The 17,732-nt window shown below is 36.0% G+C and overlaps 1 protein-coding gene across 8 annotated transcripts in view; it reads left to right on the forward strand.

The window, feature by feature from the left end:
- Nucleotides 1-17,732, forward strand: part of LOC107863667 (flap endonuclease Xni) — a 93,185-nt gene that overhangs the window by 65,051 nt on the left and 10,402 nt on the right. For all 8 annotated transcript variants that reach the window (XM_016709702.2, XM_047408134.1, XM_016709703.2 and 5 more), the window contains one exon: nucleotides 5,675-5,733. In XM_016709702.2, coding sequence (XP_016565188.1) covers nucleotides 5,675-5,733 — 59 coding nt within the window. The remainder of the gene's footprint in view (nucleotides 1-5,674; nucleotides 5,734-17,732) is intronic.

A 17,732-nucleotide genomic window follows, 5' to 3' on the forward strand; every position in this document is an offset into this window, starting at 1 on the left:
ATTTGTACATGCTCTTCAAGCTCAAGAGCAGAGAAGATCCTTGAGGCTAGAAGAAGCTACTGAAACTGCTTTTCAAGCCAAGTTCAAAGGGAAGATGCAGATGCTAAAGGAAGGTAAAATCCCCAAAACGTCTACTAATTCTTGTAGAAAAAGTCAAGGCGATTCTCGCAATGGAGTCAAGAAGAAAGAAACTTTCCTCCGTGCAAGTACTGTGGAAAAACCAATCATAAAAAGGATGATTGTCGGTTTAAGGGGAAGGAACCACCTCTCCAGTGTAGATATTTCAATAAGCTTGGTCATATTGAAAGTTTTTTGCAGAATGAAGAAGGAGAACAACCAGGAAAGTTAAAAAGCCAACGTTTCGGAAGTTGAAAAACAGGAGTTTGTGTTTACGACGATGGTAGCGACGAGATTGAGCGATGAAAACACATGGTTTCTGGACTCAACACATGACCAACAAACGAGAATATATTTACGAAGTTGGAATCTACCAAAGGTCGTGTCAAGTTGGCCGATAAAACCAAGTTGGAGATTGTTGGTAAAGAAACTGTGGCAATTGAAGCTCCCAAAGGTACTAAATTTATTCAAGATGTTTTGTTGGTACCTAATCTTGACCAAAATCTATTGAGTGTTGGTCAAATGCTAGAACAAGATTATATGTTACTATTCAATGACAAAAAGTGTGTTGTTTCTGGATCTAGTGTCCAAGAATTGATTACGGTTGAAATGATTAAAAGAAGTTTTCCTTTGAGTTGGAACTCAAATTCTGAGCAAGTTTGTTGAAGTAGTAGATGTGAGCAGGATTCAAAATTATGGCACAAAAGACTTGGCCATTATAACTTGAAATCAAGTCAATATGCTCAAAAGCATGATTTAGTGAAGGACTTGCTGAAATTGAGTTATGTTCAGATGTTTGTGAAAGTTTTCAACTAGGAAAGCAACACAAATTGTCTTTTCCAAAGTCAGCAACATGGAGAGCAAGTGAGAAGTTACAGCTTGTTCATTTTGACATTTGTGGACTGATGGAAACTCCTTCACTCAACGGCAACAAGTATTTTATTCTTTTTATAAACGATTTTACCCGAATGACCTAGGTATATTTTCTTAAGCAAAAGCTTGAAGTGTTTGCTGTTTTTAAGAAGTTTAAAGCTTTTTGTGAAACTCAAAGGTGATGCTTGTTGAAAACTCTCCAAACACACAACGGGAAGGAGTATATTTCAAGTGAATTTCATTTGTTTTGTGATGATATGGGAATTGAGCATCAACTTAAAGTCACTTAGCCCAGCAAAATGGAGTTTCTGAAAGAAAAAATTGGTTTGTTCTTGAGATGGTTGGGTGCATGATTTTTGAGAAAAAGTTGCCGAAGTGTTTTTGGGCGGAGGCGGTAAACATATCAATTTATCTGCAAAATAGACTTCCAACAAGGGTTGTGGATGGGATGACACCAGTTGAAGCTTGGAATGGCATAAAACCATCAATTAGGCATCTAAAGGTGTTTGGTTCTTTATGTTATACTCATGTACCAGCTGTCAAACGGAGTAAACTTGATTAAAAAGCCGAAAAAGGAGTTTTGATTGGTTATAGCTCTATCTCAAAGGGCTATAGAATCTACAATATTGAATTTGGGGAAAGTTTTTGTAAGTCGAGATGTGAGGGTGGATGAAGATGCTTATTGGGATTGGAATATCTCTCAAGTGAGAAAGATGGTTATTGAACCTACTTTTCAAGATTCAAGTGAAGACTTGGAAGCAGAGAATGATGAACATTTGCAGTTAGAGGCACCAAACCATTGGCTGAAATTTATGAAAGATGTAATCTTGTTGTCGTGGAACCTTTTAACTTTCAAGCTGCCAGCAGGGTTGAAGAGTGGAAGCAAACGATGGAGGAGGAAATTGCCATGATTGAGAAGAATGAGACAGGGAAACTTGTAGACAAACTTGAAAATAAGCAAGTTATTGGAGTTAAATGGGTGTATAGAGTGAAACTAAATGCGGATGGATTTATCAACAAGCACAAGCAAGGCTGGTTGTTAAAGGTTATTCCCAATAGCCTGGAGTTGATTACTCGGATACTTTTGCACCTATTGCAAGGATGGACACATCAGAATTTTGATTGCATTGACAACACAGTTGAAGTGGAAAATCTGAATTTAGATGTCAAATCTGCCTTCTTGAATGTCTTTTTAGAAGAAGAAATTTATGTAGCTCAACCAAAAGGTTTTGTGGTTCAAGGAAGTGTAGGTAAGGTGTATAAGCTTCAAAAAGGTTTATATGGGTTGAAACAGGCTCCAAGGGCTTGGTATAGCAGAATTGATTCTCAATTATGCAACCAAGGTTTTCAAAAAAGTGACAATGATGCTACACTTTATGTGAAGACACTCCCTAATGATGGCTTATTAATTGCTTCTTTATATGTTGAGGATTTGCTTGTTACAGGGAGTGATGAGGAAGAGTTGCAGAAGTTTAAAGTGAAAATGGAGAAACAGTTTGAAATGTCAAATTTGGGAGAGATCAAGTACTTTTTGGGGCTGGAAGTATGCCAATCAAAGTCTGGAATTTTTCTCAATCAACACACGTATACTTTGGAGATTTTGAAATAGTTCAGAATGCAAAATTGTAAACCTGTTCCTAAACCATTGGTTTTGAATACAAAATTCTCAAAAGAAGATGGAGCAGAGAAGTGTGATGCTTCATTATATGAAAGTTTGATTGGAAGTATCATATACTTAACAGCTTCAAGGCCTGATTTAATGTATGCCACTAGTTTGCTTTCAAGATTTACGCAAAGTCCCAACGACATTCAGTTTGCTGCTGTGAAAAGAGTGCTTAGGTACTTAAAAGGTACTGTACAACTTGGAATATGGTTTAGACCGGTTGAAGAAAGTGCTTTGCTTGGCTCTGTTGATAGTGATTGGGCCGGGCATAGTGACGATATGAAGAGCACTACTGGCTATGCTTTTTCGTTGGGTTCTGGTGTGTTTGCTTGGTATTCAAAGAGGCAAGAAATAGTGGCGCAATTCACTGCAGAGGCAGAGTTTGTAGTAGCATCTACAACAACAAATCAAGCTATTTGGTTGAGGAAAATTTTGAAGGATCTTGGAATGGAATCGCAAGTTGCAACTAAGATCAAGTGTGATAACACTTCATCAATTGCAATTGCGGAAAATCCAATCCAGCATAGTAAAACAAAGCACATCCTTTGTCAAGTTTCAGGCCATTAGAGAAGCTTAGAAAAAAAAGGAAATCAAGCTTGTCCATTGTTGTTCGGAGGATCAACTCACTGATATATTTACTGAAGCTCTTCCCAAATTCAAATTTGAAACTCTTCGTGAACAACTTGGAGTTACCAGCAAACATCTCAAGGAGGAGTGTTGAAGTATTGGGTTATTTGTTGTTATCGTTTCTTTTTTAGTTTAGTATTTTTATTTCTGAAATTCAGTCATTTAGTCGAGATAGAATAGGAGTTTATTAGTACCCTAGTTGAAATAGAATATGAGTCATTTATCTATTTATTTTCTAAGACGTGAATGAACTATACAAGCTGAATAATTTTTGGCCATCGTCTCTTTTCTTCTTCTCTGTAGTCTGCAGAATATGGGGCATGTTGCTCCATCTTTATACAAAATCAATTTTCAACCCATGCTTATGGACTTCAATTTTCAACCCATGCTTATTTTTTATGTTTGGGCTCCTTTTAACTCGTGCATATACTTTTAACACATAAGCTCCACTTTTAATCTGTGCTCACTTTCAATGCACAAGACTCCACTTTCAATCCTGTTTACTTATAACACAATGCTCCAATAATATCAACCCATGCTTTTATTTTTAATGCATATGGCTCCAACTTTTAACCCATGTTAACTTTTAATCATGGTAAGCAGTAGTGATATAAGAAAATCGTGTGGAGAAGGAGGTTCAAGATTATTTTGTCAGAAAATCAAGCCAAAAAAAAGGAGATTTGTTAGGTTTTTTGCTCTGATTTTCTTACCAAATTTAAGTGTTACTTTTCTTAGAAAGGCAATAGAAGTAATACTATAAATACTTTTACTTTTTCTGAAAGAAAAATATAATTTTTTTCATATTTGGCTAACCTCTTTCTTGAGGTAATGTTTTTGACCTCTATAAATAGTATACCCCCTTCTCATACAACACCACAATGGAATCCACAATGTAGTCGTTTCAGAGTCTTGTTTAGGGGGAGATTTTCTCCCAACAATTTTTATGTTTTCTTTAATATCAGTTATCTTTTGTAGGCCAATTGACCTCATTATATCAATAATATTATGTTTTAATATACTTTTATTTGTTATCTGAATAATCACTGTCTTGGTTTGCAAACTTTAAGCTTCCGCATGACGCCCTCTCGATTTCAAACCCAACACTTCTCTTATATTTCTCACATTCCTCGTACTCAATCATCTGAAGGCGTGTAATGGCATGCAATTTGAATTCTCTTCCCATGAACAATCATACGATCATAGCTCCTAGGAACGGTCGTGGGATACCCTCGTTTGCTTGACACTTTCGTAACACTTCTCTAATTCAACCCACGACAGCCGTAGTACGACCATGGTCAGATCCCACGATCGTAGGGTGGCTCGTCTGATGTCATTAAGTTCAAAAATCTGCACTTTCCACCTGTTTGACCTGCAAATACCATACACCCACATCATATCCACATAAAAATACTTTTGTTCTTGCAAGTTTCCATAGTTTTAAGCGTCGAAAGTGCCGTAATTCCACGACACATCAGTGATCGTCTGAGAGGGAGAAAAGAAGGAGGTTTCCAGTGGCGGACCGGAGAAAGGTAAGCTTTTCCCTCCTAGGAGGGAGGAGAGAACAATCCCGAGAAACATGGCTGAGAGAATAGGAAGCTCTCACATAAGCTTCAAGAGAGGGAAGAAGAAAGGAAAGACAATCAGTGAAGGTGATCGTTTAAAATAAAACGGGCAGCCCAGTGATCGTCTGAGAGAGGGAGAAAAGGAGGAGGTTTCTGGTGGAGGAGACCAGAGAAAGGGAAGCTCTCCTTGCATGAAGGAATAGAGAGAACAATCCCAAGAAATGTGCCTGAGAGTATTTGAATTTTAAAAGCGCATAATCTTTTTTTATAGAGTCTTTTCGTTTTGATTTTTTCAAACGTAGAAAGCGTCTCTTGAAATGCAAGTGAAGGGCTTCAATACCCACATCATCTAGCACATATGAGATGATTTTCAAAGTCACGATGGAAGCTAAATGAGTCGATCCTCGTACTCTGAATCCCCGACCATTCTTAATGGGACAGATATTATTGGTCTATTCCGACAGAGAAAGAACCTAACTTCCTGCAATTCTTACCTCCACCTTTCTCGACATAACTAGTACATTCCAAAATCACCGTTACCAGGACATCTTTTCCTTTGGCCAAAATATGTTATTATCATGTTATAAATGCGGTACCATAGTTCTTACTGTCTCAGAATATTTTTGCAGTGTGTTAATAAAAAATGAACTGTTCGTTAATTGAAATAAGACCTTCATTTATCTCTTTCAGTGATATTGGTTTTAAGCTACTCTTTTGTCTTTTCTTTTTAGTGGTTTTGTTTCCTTCAATTCCATTGTAATTTACCGTGTAATTTAAATTTGTATTAACTTGTTTCTATCCTGGTTTAATTTATCCTGGTTTTATTTAATAGGTACACTAGAAAACTTGTTGGAGTGTGTTGAGCAAGTTGAGGAGGAGCGAATTAGGAAGGTAATTCCTGCTGATTTACGATTGTGCTCTATTTTGCTTCTCTTGGCAGTGACTCGTCACATGAGATTCACCATTTCCAGCTATCTTTTCTTTAGTTTGTACATTCAAATTGCCTCCTCCAGACATTGCAGCATGGGTATTTTTTAATATGGGGGCCCAATATCGGGTAATAAGAGTTGGGATGAGTTCTGCTCTGATACCATGTAAAGAAATGCTTCTGATGGATCAAACCTGAAGTAGGCCATAGCGAGTATCAAATCTTATGGACCAAAGCTATCTTTGAAAATGTTAAGAATATGGAAGTTATATATTTGTCTGTCTTCTCCTTCTAAAACAACTCTACTGTTGTATCGCTCTCTGTGATCAAATAAGTTGTAATTTCATTTAAAATGTATCCAGCATATGCTGCAAATTTACATTCAAAAGGATAAACAGAAAAGAGGCTGCTCCTGAACAGCGATCCTCCTATATGCCTTATAAAGAGCTAACAAAGTCAAAAAGCTGGTCAGATTTTCTTCTGTAGATGTTACTCCAGAAAAATGTTTGTAGGATGACTTTACTTCAAAACATGAATAGAAGTGATTGCTTCGAAGCATCTGCTATTCCGTTCTACCCATAGTCACCAAAAAATAGATGCGACCTATGTTTGTCACAGACTTAGGCCCAACTCCTAGTATGTAGTTTGAAAACAAGCAGTTCTGCATCCTAGGATCTCAGCCTGCTCACCAAACTATTGGCAACATTATTAATTGTTGCATCTCTCTCTGCCAAATAGCATCTTTTTGGAATTTGAGTCACTTCCCTTTGTATATGGATCATAGCATGTGCATGTCGGTGTTGGTTTTGTATTTAACAGTTCGCCAAATTATAGGATGTGAATAACCTGAAGCTGGCTATACCGAGTAGAAACAGTCAATCTTTTGGAGTAGAACCCGTCTTTGAAAATGATAATAACGTGGTAGTCATATGTTTGTCTCTCTTCCCCCTCCAAAACAATTCTGTTGTGGCATCTCTATTGCAGCAATTTTCAACTGATCTTTGAATAGAGCAACTGAAGTATGCAACTGTCTTACATCTGAACACTTTCAGTTGAGTCTTAGAAAGGGTTTGATAGATTTTCCTTTTGTAGGACCTGTCAGATTAAAAGTAAACCAAATTAAAATGAGACTATACTTTATTAGGTAATCTATTACTTAAAATATATTTTCCTTCTTAGTTTTGTTAGAGGCTTGTTTGTAAATCTAGTGATAGCATCCAGGCTAGTCCACTTGCATTAAGATTGAAAAGCTTTAATGTGAATCAAGAAGATGTTTATGATGGAAGAAGAGCCCATGAATGAGTCCAAGAATTATGGAGAAGCATGGGCTACGTGCTACACATATTTCATGATTCAAGTCCAAGTCCAAACGCAGATGATTGGACCCATATGGGTTTTGATTAAAATCGGAAACTTTTTCTTTCCTAGTTTAAAGTTTCCTAGTTTAAAAGTTACCTAGTTTAAAGTTTCCTAGTTTAAAAGTTCCGTAGTATAAAGTTTCCTAATTTATTTATTTCCATAAAAGTAGAATTCAAATCCCATGTTATTTGGGATAAGTTTTTTCTGTGTATATAGGGATGAATTTTGTTAGTTTCAATCAGACAATATTATTATTAATTGAGAGTTTCTCTTATTTACACCTTTGTGTGTGGCTACTTGGGATTTATCTTGCAATTTTATAAGAACTATTCTTTAGGAGTTAAAGATTAATTCTTAACTTGATATCTTTAGTTTCTATTAATGTTAATTAAGGAAGGTGATTTGTCTTATGTTGTCTTTAATTTCTTCGAAATAGGGGTGTAGATCACCTTTGGATCTAAGTTCTTGAATTGACTCTACTAGTATCATAATTAGTCTTAATCCACTACTTTTAAATACTAAGATCAATTAGGATTCTTACCACTTATCTCGAAATTGGGGATTTATTCTCAAATTTTATCTATCTTTAATTTCTTGTCTTTAATCTTAGGGTTCTTGCTTCCGCATTGTTTTCTTGTTTATTAACGTAATCTGATTCTTATCAAGTGGTATCAGAGCCAGGTTCTATCAAAGTTCCATTCTTGATAATTCTTGAGAGTTTCGTAGCCCCCTAAAAAAAATCTCTTTATTTTTTTCCCTTTTAGTAGATTAAAAAAAAGGGGTTACTCGCAAATCAAGAAATTTTAAATTTATTGTGTTTCTTGTTTTCCGACATCAAGAAGGAAAATCAAGAAGAGAGCAAAATTTAGTTTTTTTTTTTTTAAATTGGTCTTTTTTCTTGTCTCACCAAACCCAATCAATCTGGGAGTTGGTAATTTCTTTTTTTCTCCACATCTTACTTCTAAAGGGATTACTACTAGTAGGGTTAATACATAAATTCTAAAGGAATCAACCAAAGATTGTAATTTGAGTGGAAAAAGGCAAGAGGGGTGAGATAAAAAAAAAGTCAAATTGAGAGATTTTTTTTCTTCGACTTTTGGAGATGTCTCAAAAGGATATTGATGCTGGGACTCAAAACAACGACATTGACGAGATACTTAGAAGAATTTCTGCTCGACTAGATGCATTAGAGGTCACCCAAAATCTACCTAATCAGGTGAATATAACTGATTTGAGGAGAAATATTTTTCATACAAGGTGTGGATAAAAGATAATATTTGCTGTATGATTATTGATTTTGAGAGTGGTGCTAATGTGATAAGTTCATACGTGGTGGAGAAGTTGGAACTTTTATGCATCAAACACAATGATTTTGGTGAACTTAAGGTGACTAAGCAATGCATGATTTCTTTTTTCATTGGGAGGTATTCCAATAATGTCCTTTGTGATGTAATTCCAATGCAAAATTGTCATATCATGCTTGGGCGTCCATGACAGTTTGACGGAAACGCAATTTATGACAGGGGAAAGAATATAGTTTCTTTTGAACTAAACAAAAAGAAAATATAAACTTGTACCTTTAACTCCATCCTAAGTTTATGAAGATCATAAACGTGTGAAAGAAGCAATGAAAAATTTTGAGAGAAAAAATAATGGGAAGAGTAAGGGAGTGCATGTTGATATTCCAAGAGAGGAAAGAAAAAAGGTTGTGTTGTGTGAAGAGAATGGAATATCAAGTGAGGTTGAGAGAAAAGAAAAGTGATACATACCAACCAACACAACACTAGATAACAAGATGAACAACAACACTAAAGAAGCAAACACAAGCCGATTACAAGACAACAGGAACAACACCAACGATTTGCAATAAAGAAAAGGATAGATAGTGAGACATATACTATTACAAGCTTTAGGAACTAAAGTGTGTTTCAAACAGTAGAACCCCTAAACCCACAATAACAACACTACACTCTTACGAAGACCTCAAGGGAACCGGAATCCCCAAGCAACCCTCGTTTCTAAATGGGTAACCAACACAACGATTTCACGTTGCCACAAGTGAATCCACACTTGCACAAGTGATTCCAAACTTGTTAAGACACTCTTAAGAGTATTCTCAAAATATTCATCCAAGTTTTTGAAAAATAAACTAAGAGGAGCTATTTAAAGTCTTGTCCTAAACTTATTACATAATAAAAGACCAAAAGGCCCTTAATGAGGCTTTACAAAAGGGGTGGCCTTAGAGTGTATACATGGGGCGGCTTTGGAGTATTTGAAGTCTTTCTTCACACTTCAATGGTTGTTCTCTTGGTTAGGTATCGAAGGCAAGCCCCAAGCTTGAGTCGTTAGCCTCCCACGGTGTCATCAAAAGCTTTGATGCCCCCTTGACTCGTATCATCCTCCCCTTCTTGAAAAGGATTTGACCTCAAATTCGAACCTTGCAAAATCAAAGGAAGGACAAACATGCACAAACTCCTCATGGCAGAGGGTTAGGGTTAGTACAAACAATCATAGCATCATGCCAAGGCTGCACATACTTCACATAGAGCCAGCTGTGAAAATCATAAAGAATTTCCCTTTAGTGAGTTCCATTAACAACATAACCAAGCAAATTATAACAAGTTGGAACAACTAAGGGTGGAAGCAACGAGTCTTTAAGGAGGAACAACCTTCCAAGAAAGAATCAACTAGTCTATCCAAATAAGTGTGACAAGAAGCAATGAACAAGAGTTGTTTATCAAGTGGAAACCATAAACTCTTCTTGGAACAACAAATGAACTTGCCATCCGGAATAGGGAAGCCACATATTTTATGCACATTCAAGACATTCCGAGAGGCATCAATACCGTCTAGGTAGGACTTTAAAGCAAATGTCTTTATAGCATTGTCTACTCTAGGGTAAATGTCATCATGATACCAAGACACAAGACAAATCATGTAACTGTCACGACCCAACTTTTCAGGTCATGATGGCGCCTACCATAACCCACCAGTAGGCAAGCCAACCTGTAGTCCGGAACGGCTAGTAACGGAGTACTTAATAACATAAGAAAAAGAATGCGGAATATATGAGATAAAGATCAATATATAAATGAATCCCAAAACCTGGTGATATCAGTACAAGAGCTTCTAAACATAATAAGAGTACAAAAGTGATATATCAAGGAGAAATACACTGATTCAACTTACCTCTGAATACAACTTAGAGGCTAGTCTAATACATAAGAGAGAGATAAGTAATACTCCGAACGTCAAGAGCTCACTCTAAGTCTCCGAATCAGGGCTACTCCACACGATGCACACATCAACGGCGATAACTCGTAGTATGATCTGCAGGCTGCAGAGGTGTAGTATGAGTACCAAACGAATGGTACTCAGTAGGCAACTGCCAACTGAGCTCCAAAGATAAGGTAGATATATACAACATATAAACAGAATGGAAACTACAACCAAGAGTCGATAAATCATGTAATAAGTCAATGAGAATAACAAGGGACAACTATCCTCTTCATGTCCAAGAGTCTAACATAATAAGACTAAGGAAGTATCAAGGTGAACTATCTTATTCCAGCTACATTCAATATATGCCAAAGCTATACCGTATATCCCAGGTCAATATATAGATAAAGAGCAAAAGAAAGATATATTGTAATATACAAGGCGAAGGAACGACTATACAATATGAACAACGAAGAAAGGGATATCCGATGACTTCATATAGCCATATATATATATATATATATATATATATATATATATATATATATATATAATACATATAAACAGGAGGTCATCTCAAACATAACCTAGATCGTCATGTTCTCATTTTAAGACCTCCTTATAAGACTATCAGGATTCAATACCAATATACTCAAGATTTCTAATCCATATGGCTAGACATAGAATAATCGTGCATAGTAATGTAATCATAAGATAGCAAAGGTTGAAGACATACCTCAATCCCAATACCGGATCCATGACCAATCTGTCATAAGCTAGCCATAATAATGATTATAACCATGATAATAACAATATCAATAGCATCGTAAATAACCGGCTACTTCGGACAACCAAATACATAGCCGAGCCTATGCGTACCCCCACCGCCCCAGACTCGGAAGGTTCAATCAATATATACTAACACAAGGCATATTCTTCACCCATATCTATGCAATCGTTCCATACCAGCTGATAGACATAGGTGCATACTGGTGATTGGCGATGCGCATGCAGGAATGAATGCAAAATATACCATTAATATCACAATGCATCATAACTGTCCTCATCAGGACCATCATCATCGTCATCAATCTCCTGCCTCACCGGGAATCAATATCATCTCAATAGTATCCTCCGGACTCGAATCGGGTATCAATATTATCACAATATCCTCCGGCCTTGCCGGGTATCAATATCATCTCAATAGTATCCTCCGGACTCGAACCGGGGTATCAATATCATCATAGTATCTTCCGGCCTTACGGGTATCAATATCATCTCAATAGTATCCTCTGGACTTGAACCGGGTATCAATATCATCATAATATCCTCCAGCCTTGCCGAGTATCAATGTATCATCATAACTCTCGACACATAAATATAGGCATATGATAGGTGCATAGATGCAAGCTGATATACTCATAACCGTAAAGATATCTATCTTATCAATACATCCCAATTACTCGTTATTAGCTAACCAACATTTCTTATTATTAAACCGCTAGTTCGCTAGTCATCACATAACCTCTAATTATTATCCTAAACATTATCCTTCACATAATCCTTCTTCACGGGATAACAACTAACCACTATTCATTTAATAGACAACATCTAACATCTAGTCTAGGTTCATCATTAGACCAAAATCGTCATTTATCGACCATTCATTATTATCATCTATTCATCCTATTTTGTTAATCAGTACTAGACAACACATTACTACTTGTCGCCTAACCATCTTTGATTAAATGACATCATTCATTAACTGACCATCATTAGCTACCATGTTCCAACTAAGCAAAATTCATTAACTAATACATTAGTTTCCTAGCCATCAAGTGCAATAGTTAGCTAATAGACAACTAGTTACCACATAGCTTAACCATCTAACAAGAAGAAAAATCATAAGATCATATTTCGGCTATAATCACATCATTTATAATGATAAATAATCATGAACGTACCAAACCTATGCATGCCATCAACAATATTCAATCAATGGAATAATAAGCATCATACCGCATCTTTCTCCATCCCATACCGGAGAGATGTGTATACAAACATATTCATATTTATATTCATAAATCGCAATCACATCATTTACAATGATAAACACTTCTTGGATATTTAATCAGTACCATAACACAACCCTTGGCCCATTAATTTATCTGGAATAATCACAACATCATAATCATGGTCGTAGGCCCATATACATATTCGGAACTCATATCAATAATCATATTTATAAACCATAGCATATCTATAATTATCTCACATTTAGGAGGCATCTCACATCTAGGAGGCATAATATCAACAAGCATATCGCCTCTATTAGACATCTCATATCTATAGGTTATGCATCATGACCAAGAGGAAAATCGTCTCTGTAAGCTCAATAATCATAACTAAGGGTGTGTTTGGTATGATGAAAAATATTTTCCGTGGAAAATGTTTTCTTGGAAAATGTTTTATGAAAAATAAGTTGGTTTTCTACTTATTTTCTCATGTTTGGTTGGTGAGTGGGAAATATTTTTTGAAAAATATTTTATGGTGTTTGGTTGGTAAGTAGAGACTATTTTTTAGAAAAATATTTTCTAGTGTTTGATTGGAGAGTGAAAAAATATTTTTTTAGAAAATACTACTAACTGTTAACTAGTATATCAGTGCCTCTAGCAACTCAACAATTTGTAAGAACTAATTTAAGCATAACAAATAATATCAATATCGAATACTAAAATATTACAATCACTAAATTTAAGCAACTATTAATTAGCAAATATAGAAGATAATTTTCAATATTTTGTCAGGACAATCTCAAGATACTACAATCAATAGAAATATAACGGAACGACAAGTTTATTCAACCTCGTGAAACAAGTTACATTGATGACAAAATGAAATATGCAATTAGCAAAACATAGGTAAGTTTTCCTCAATGCATATGAAAATAACAATACATTCAACGAACATTGGAAATGGAAAAAATTTGGGCTTCACTATTTTTTATTTCAAGCAGTGAAAAATTGAAGCAAAGCACAGTGAAAAATATTTTCGAGTAATGTAAATTTTTGAGAAATATGAATTTTTTGAGTCATTTGAATATGAGTGTTATTGGGGTGGGGAAGAGGAGTGAGGGTGAAGTCATAAGTCACATTTGTCATTTTTTGAAAAATGACTTTCCTTTACCCATGAGGGAAGTCATTTTCCCTCAATTTGAGGAAAATGAGTTGTTGTGGAAAATATTTTCCAAACATTTTATTGCAACCAAATAAGGAAAAATAGGAAAATATTTTCCAGAAAACATTTTCCATCATACCAAACGCACCCTAAGAGGAAAATCATCTCTGTGGGCCAAATATCATAACTAAGAGGAAAATGCATCTCTATAGGCAAAATATCAGAATTAAGAGAAAAATGCATCTCTATGGGCTAAATATCATAATTCAGAGAATGCATCTCTATGGCCAAAATATCAGAATTAAGAGGAAAATGCATCTCTATGGGCCAAATATCATAATAAAGAGAAAAATGGATCTCTATGGACAAAATATCATAATTAAGAGGAAAATGCATCTCTATGGGCAAAATATCATAATTAAGAGAAAAATGCATCTCTATGGGCCAAATATCATAATAAAGAAGAAAATGCATCTCTATAGGAAAAATATCATAATTAAGAAGAAAATGCATCTCTATGGGCCAAATATCATAATAAAGAGGAAAATGCATCTCTATGGGTCACTAATCATAATCCGACGAAAATCATCACAATTTATCAATTCACCAAGTAATTCTCATAAATAAGGCTCATTAGTCTCAACTAGGTCTACTATCCACAACTAAGCCCACAAGGCGTAACACAAATCTTGGCCTAAGTGGGCCAGATGATCTCATTTCTAATCCATAATTTTTATAATTAGGCATACTATGCTCCAAACTAGGCTAAGGTATCTAGTTCATCCTCTAGATGTCAAGCAAGCCATATTAACGCCTAAGATAGTAACTTCGACTAGAAACAAGGGTGCTCAAGTCAACTCTTACCAAATTTACGGTTCCAAAACTATCACACTAGCCCAATAAGGCTAAATATACAAATCATGCTTCAAATGCTAAAAACATATTCCGTGCATAACATTATATCATATCCATACTACAAATTTACCCAAACTAGGGAGAAGACAATAGCATTCTACAAGGGTATTAAGTAATTCAACCTACGGGTCAAAACCCCCATCTAATCCCCAAACTTATATGTATAATCAATACTAAGTCATTCTATCCAATATCAATCTTAACATTCACATTCACACGCAATATATATCATACATCATCCATGAAGAAGAGTAGACAGAAGCCTGCCTTAAGGCTAAACCGCAAAATCACACTTCAAGCACCACATGCTCGTCTTCACTTCACAATCCCCAAAATGCTATCACACTATCAAAAATGTAATCTACTCATCAATACGAGTCTAACGATACCCATATTGCACTATTGTGCTTCGGGTCTAAAAATGACACCAAAAACCCCAAGTGGGTCCTACATACGAAAATCGCGTTTCCGAGGTCAACCCAATCTCATCTACCACCAAGGAAGCATAACCCTCAATTGATGGGTGCAAACAAATGAAATTTGGGGCTAAATCAAGACCGAAGCTAAATTGGGGTTTTGGGTCAAGAACAATGAAATTCACTAATAAAGTGATGAAATCTTACCTTAATCCGGATGATAATCATGATAAAAGATGTTTACCAAGCTCCCTAGACATCCACAAGACTCAATTTCGAGTTATCATACCTATTTAAGGTTTTAGGTTCTCAAATGTGAAAGAAAATCCCCAAAATTGCGACCTTGGATCTATTTATAGACCCCTTCGGCGAACAGACGCGGTACCCTGTGACAGCAAAGTCAAAAACTTGTTTTTGACCCTCGGAACTCATCCGGAACCCAATATATATGATCCAATAGTGAAATTTGAGTGTAAACCACAATTCAAATCCATTGGAATCATCAAAACTTCCATACAAGGTCGTTTAGGCAAAAAGTGGGGTTCACATATGAGCTCGGGTGCATTGGGACCCGAGCCAAAGGTCTACCTAGACTAAAATTGATATTTCCGGTATGCTGGCGCAGTCAAAATTTTCATCCGAGATCGTTTCGCTAAAGTTTTTAATCGGTGGCCATTTGGAACCAACGAAGACTTCTAAACGGGGAATTGACTCTAAAAACCAAACGAACTGCCCGGTAATCGAACCCTCAGTCCCAGTAAGTCATAAATGACTTGGGGCAGCTATGGAGAAGCTCAAACGGTGAAGATAAGCATAAATATGGAATATGACCTGAAGGGTCATTACAGTAACCACCATACTTCAAATGATCAAGGGGATCAAATGGGTAGAGTGTCCATGGATATGGGTGGGTTTAGGAAGCACTTCTTTCCCCACGATTACCACCAAGACAATCATTTACACCCTCTATACTAGCATGATCATCAACAAAGGCAATTAGAGGGTCACTCCGATTCCTTTGACCAACATTTTCAACATCACCATTCATGAGGCCCTTTAAACACTTCACAAACATCCCCAAGTGGTGGGATATGTTCACACACAAGTTGGTCCACATTATCTCCACAAGACAATGTACTATCACTTATCTCAATGGTTTCAACACTAGGTGGACACAAATTGCCCTTACTAGAAGAGTCAATTTTGTCATCATAAGGATCAACTAGTGTTTCCACGCTTTCAAGTTGTACATTATCATCATGAAGTAAGGAGACATTAGGCTCACTTAAAGATAAACTATCTTTCACACTTAGTTGGCTACTAGCCTCATTTACTAGAGTGCAAGAGTTAGTTTGATTACCTTGTAGCTCATTTGAAGCATGTCCACTCAAGGAAGCTTTACAATTTGGTGGATTGGAAAGGGTAAACTTAGGGAAGTCTTGACGATTTATCATGTTATCCAATCGGCTATTCATAGCATCAAGCTTCTCCATGATGGCAACTAACATAGCATTGGTTAGTTGTTCTCCAAGGTGTGAGTTGTTTCACCTTCTTGAGCCATTGTAGCAATTAAGAAATGCTAAACCAAATAAAACAGCAAACAAGTTAATGTTAGAAAGAAAACAACCTCATAAACTCTCAAGCTCACATCTTTGCAAAGTCACTCAATTGGCGTCGCAAGTGTTGGTATCTCATTTATACTCCAATGAGATTACATGGTACCAATTGTGGCTCGAGGTCGGAGTGAACTCTTGTTTGAAAGACTCAAATAAACAAAATTACGTAAGAACATGAATCAAGAAACTACAACGAATCAAAAATGATAAAAGCACACAAAGAAAGGTAATACGAAAGAAACAGACTCAAACAACTAACCCACAACTAAGTAGAAGATTACTAGTTGCTAATTAGTACTAAAATCAATAAATGAAGCTAAAGGAACAAGAAAAGAAACTAATAAATTTGAAATTTTGAGCTTAGGTCGTTTTTGGAGGGTGATGACGTGGCAGCCTTGGATTGGTTGTTGAAAATTGTTGAAAAGTTGAAAAAATTTCTTGTCTTCAATTTGTTTTGATCAATATTCAATTGGAAGGGTGGATTTTCGGTTTTGGGAGGGAAACAAGACTTGGAGGCTTTTCAATGTTCAAAAAGACTTACTTTTCTTTACACCTTTTTGGCAAAACACCTTTTGAAAGTCTTTGTTCCCCTTTTCTCTTTGGTAAGTCTTGGGAAGACCCCTTTCTCCCTTTTGGTAATAAGACTTTTTGAAAGTTTTTGGTCCCCTTTATTCTTTTGTAATAGTCTTGGAATATGTTTCAAGACTAACAAGACCACACCTTCTCTCTTCTTTGTTTTTAGATCAAAACCACCACTATTGAAGACTCTTCTTCAACAAGACATGAAGATAGTGAAGAACACCAAGAACACCACTTTTGAAATTTGAAGTTCTAGGTGTACGTTGGTCCCTCAAACATCAACAACACATGTTCAAGCTGAAATCTTCAACAACAAACATCAACAACACGTTTTTCAAGCCACCAATCCTCAACAACTAAGAACAACAACACGTTTTTCAAGCTCAAGATTTAGATCTAGACTCAAATAGTGTTAGTGGAGAAGAACCTAACACTAGAAACAATCAAGACACACAAAAGACTCCTAGATCTAAGTTCAAACTTTTGGCCAAGGAACAAAAACAAGAACAACAATTTCGGTCAAGACACAAAACATGAACAACTATTTTTGGTGAGATTTTCGGATTTGGACACTTTTTTTTTTTTCGATTTTCTAGGCAACAATCCCAAGAGTGATTGTGTTGGAACAAAATCAAGCCTTGCTCTTGACACCAAATGACACAAACTAGACAACACAACATA

The sequence above is a fragment of the Capsicum annuum genome, chromosome 3, assembly GCF_002878395.1.
Source record: "Capsicum annuum cultivar UCD-10X-F1 chromosome 3, UCD10Xv1.1, whole genome shotgun sequence".
NCBI lineage: Eukaryota > Viridiplantae > Streptophyta > Magnoliopsida > Solanales > Solanaceae > Capsicum > Capsicum annuum.